The sequence below is a fragment of the Euwallacea similis genome, chromosome 5 (genome assembly GCF_039881205.1).
Source record: "Euwallacea similis isolate ESF13 chromosome 5, ESF131.1, whole genome shotgun sequence".
NCBI classification, from domain to species: domain Eukaryota; kingdom Metazoa; phylum Arthropoda; class Insecta; order Coleoptera; family Curculionidae; genus Euwallacea; species Euwallacea similis.
Genome location: NC_089613.1, coordinates 3,288,923 through 3,293,202, shown reverse-complemented (window position 1 = coordinate 3,293,202; position 4,280 = coordinate 3,288,923). Strand labels below are relative to the sequence as shown.

At 34.3% G+C, this 4,280-nt stretch overlaps 1 protein-coding gene across 1 annotated transcript; it reads left to right on the top strand.

The window, feature by feature from the left end:
• Window positions 1-1,212: 1,212 nt before the first annotated feature.
• On the top strand, window positions 1,213-3,965 carry LOC136409030 (trypsin beta-like). The gene is made up of 6 exons (XM_066390308.1): window positions 1,213-1,347; window positions 1,477-1,624; window positions 1,730-1,877; window positions 2,016-2,159; window positions 3,477-3,587; window positions 3,695-3,965. Exons 1-6 carry the CDS (start codon window positions 1,290-1,292, stop codon window positions 3,836-3,838), a joined length of 753 nt encoding a protein of 250 aa, XP_066246405.1. The 5' UTR covers window positions 1,213-1,289; the 3' UTR covers window positions 3,839-3,965.
• Window positions 3,966-4,280: the final 315 nt, after the last annotated feature.

Genomic DNA, 4,280 nt, shown 5'->3' with positions numbered 1-4,280 from the left:
TGACCTACCGTGATAACTAATTTCTTTAATATTTACACAGAGCATTTTCCGAGAGCCAATTTAATCTGAGCAAAGCTTACTTTGAAGTTACTCTTAAGTCCACCCTCCTGATCTGAAGTAATTTTCATGCCGCCCGTTCCTATCCAAAATGCGTGTTACGGTCTCGTAATTTTTATAAAAAATTGGTTTTAAAATTATCCTTATATCATTCCGATGTATCAACATTCGACCCTTAAGTGATTCGATTCTAAAAAACACGCAATGATCTGCAGTATTTAGAAATTTAGGGTTCCCCAACATTCATCTTATTATGAGTTGCTTTAATGGTCTTCATTACGCTGAAATCCAAGCTAATTTAAAAATATTTTGCCCTTAAGTTTGCAAGCACGTTTTGATTATCAAACCACTGTATCTTGAACCATCCAATCTTTAAAATTATCGTATCTCCAACACTTCGCTATTCAAAATATATGCGTTGTCCTGCAAGTGTTCTCGAGACCTCGCACCGTGCTTTTACCCATAATATTGTTTTACCCTTAATAATATCACAAAGAACTAATGAACCGAATTTTCCATGTTACAACTTTTGCAAATTGGGGTTGTTATAATAAACGATCGTTGGGCGGTCTGATTTGGAGGGACGAACCTAAAAGCTGGATCTAAGGAAAATTAACTTGATACCAACAGAGATTGGTTACGAAAAAATGAGACTATAGATTGGCAATCGAATCTGGGGGTTTGATCCGGAAGGGGTATCGGGTCGTAAGGAGCTATTATTGGAGGTTTGAGGGCAACGTGGAAACAGAGCCAACCCTGGGCAACAGGCACGTAAACCAAGAGCGAAATTATTATTAGTCTCAATAATCCCCCAAGTCGGGAACGACGGGAATTGAGTTCTGAAAGTCAATGGAAACTGTCTAGTCACTGGAAAGGACTAAAAGGCCTGAAGATAAGGAAATTCGTGTTGTATCGTAACTCGCCGACTTCGCCTTAACATGATTGCTCTTGTGTCAACCTGTTTGAAGTCAGATTAATCCATGACCCGCTTCAATTCTCTAGGTCCAAACGCAATACCAACAAAGGAAAATATAGTTTTATCCATTTTGGAGCGGATTTCTGGCACTTTTACGATTATTATCATGTCATCGCAAATACCTATACATTCAGAGATAAATCAGTTTAAGTGGCAGTCTCCGTTGTTTAAGAAAAAGTGCAGATAAAACTTCAATATAATATTATCAGTCTGCGCTCTCATACTCAGTGTATTGAAGATTCAAACCTCATCAAAGATGTTGCGGAATCGCGAAACCCTTTTTCTAACTTTCTTCATCATTTACACCAAGTGTGGTAAGTTTTGCCCGAGTATTTATAGTAAATACATAATTTTGCATTACGCGTCAGCGTTATTGAGTTATCGGTGACTCCATGTCATGTTCAAATTCAATAAAACACCCTAATTTCCATTTCCAATTTTAGCGATGGCAATAATAGATGGAGATCTAGCTGAAATATCTGATTATCCCTATGCGGCATCCATAATAGCTGACAATTTACACATGTGCGGAGGAAGCATTATTGGTGCAAAACACATCTTAACGGCTGCATCATGTGTAGGAGCGTTCAAGTAGGTTATTTGTTGTTCCAAACACAAATTAAATAATATACTGTGCTAAATTTGATAAATATCGAGAGTTGACGTAAATTATATCAAAATGTTACTATTGATCAGAGCAGCGAACTTGATTGTAAGAGCTGGATCGTCCTTATATGATGAAGGTGGGCAGTTGGCCAAAGTGGAAAGCATCAACCTGCATCCTAATTTTGTGGAAGAATATCTACTGAATAATATTGCAATATTGGTTTTATCGGAAGCGCTCGTAAGTTTTGAAAAAGGCATAGAATAAATTTACAACCACCATCTTGAATCAGTAAAAAGGTATTTATCAGTAACTACGTCAAACATACTTACATTATACAAATATATACATGTACTTACATTTTTTTATCACTCGTAGGAACTAGGAAAAAATGTAACAGTGATTCAATGGAATACTGAAGATATACCGATAACTGGAAACGGTACTATCGTGGGATGGGGCATTGTGGTCAAGGAGGAGAATGGTTGGGTTAAACCATACCGCCCATCCGTACAACTAAGGGTAAATATTTGTCAGATTTAACATATTTTCAGGGCTGTATTCACTCGATCGACAAAAAACTTTGAACCTTTTGCGTGAATTGGGAAAAACTAAAGCATCGACTTAAAAGAATTTTTTGATTTCTCGCAGAGGCATACTGTGCGCCATCTCACGCGCCTTCTAGTGTACTATCAAACATTCACAACAAGACACGTGCAGCGATTTACGACAACGCTTCCCTCTTGAATAAGAGATGGCGAGTGTAGCGTAAAAAAACTGCAAAAACTTTAGACATTTTTTAGTTTAAAAAATCTAAAATAATAACAAAAATATGCGTAAAGTTCAAAAACAGTCTCACAAACCTTGGAATTTTCCCGTAAACTATGTGAAAATCGCAATAAAATAGTAGAAATAATTATCGAGCGACACTTAAAAATTTAGTAAAAATCAAATATTTCGGCAAAAACAACGACTTTCACTACAGCTAGTTGGATGTATAATTAGCAATAGCATAAAAGTAAGATTCATTTAATTCACACTTGTACCAAGCGAAATCGGAAAGAAATTCAAATTCAAACACCGCTACTAACCTGAACTAACCTAAGCTAGAGTTTTGAGAACTTTTACCCGGCTAATAAAAAAATTTTTGGGAATTATTCAGCTTCGACTAACGGCCTTACAAATCTAAGAAAAATTTCCTTCAAATATATGTATAAGAAATAAAGATTCCAAAAAAACCTTCTCCGCCTCCTCAAAAGTTTAAAAGACCTTTCAAGAATTTATTTTAATTTAAAAAAGAGGTAATAGGGCTAGAAAAAACTGTCCTTAACGTATTTTAAAAATGCAGTAAAAATTTAAAAAGTGTTGCAAAAAATTCTGAACTAAAAACAGAAATAGTCTTTCGTTTCAAAAATCTACATTTTTATGTTATTATACCAGGTATGCTATTATACAAGTACATGGATACTTAACTGGTCAATGTTACACATACTGCTGTCAATCAGTAATTAGTCCGGCAAATGACGACAGGTTTTGGGTTGTGTTTTACTTAATACGGTTTTCAGGGCTTAATAACGCGTCAATTTTGTAATAACGATAAGATATTTTTTGAGAATGAACAAGCGTTTTTTATATAAAAAAAAACATTTCATTTTGTTTGATGACATGGCAGCCCCAGTAAAATTATAATTAGAATAAATTAGAATAAACCAAGAGAGAAGTCTTTTGATTCTCACAAAATTGAGATTCACCGCCTCGAGAGAATTTTTAATTTATCTAAGACGACACTTTACTATTATTTAATTTCATAAATCTACATTTTTTTGTGATATGGTAAAGGTTACACATCAGCCAGTAGTTGGAGCTTGGACGTGTGAAAATACTTTTCTAAAGGATTGGCATGAGGATACGATGTTTTGCGCAGGCCTTTATCGCACCGAGAACTGTGTGGTAAGTAACTAACTAACCTTCTACCATTTATTTCTTAAAGTTCTGCAAAACAATTATCTAAATGTAAATAAATTTGAATAATTTTCAAATGTGTTAATTTCCATTAGGGAGACATAGGTAATCCTTTTGTGGTGAATGGAATCCAAGTGGGAATCGCCTCGGAAGTTTTACTCATATGTGACGAATTTCCCACTGCCTATATCAACGTCAAAAATTATGCAGATTTCATTATTACATTTTTAAAAAGCTGAATAAAGAAACCATCTTTATTCACTACTTATTGCATCTGTTTCATAACAGCTGTAACAAAGCAGAAATCAGTTTTACAATGCCGGTTATTGTTCCTAATTCGTTCAATGTAAACTATTAAAATAAATTATTATTTATAGAAATTTTCTCTATTTCAAATATATTTATGTGATTGTGGATTATGTTTTTATGATGATCGTTAATAGAGCTGGAATTAACGAATTACAAACATTTACAAGATGGTTTCCTGCAATTGTTTATTTTGGTTGATACAAATTAACAGTTTGATTGAAACCATTAATGGGCAGTTAAAAACGACAGTTGGTCATTTTCTAGTCGATATTTAAGTAGCTGCACTTGACCAGTACGATCGCTGCTGTAAATACACGACTTTTATAGTTTCTTTTTGTTGTCTAGATTTTGCTTAAACGTTCCTGTGTTTAA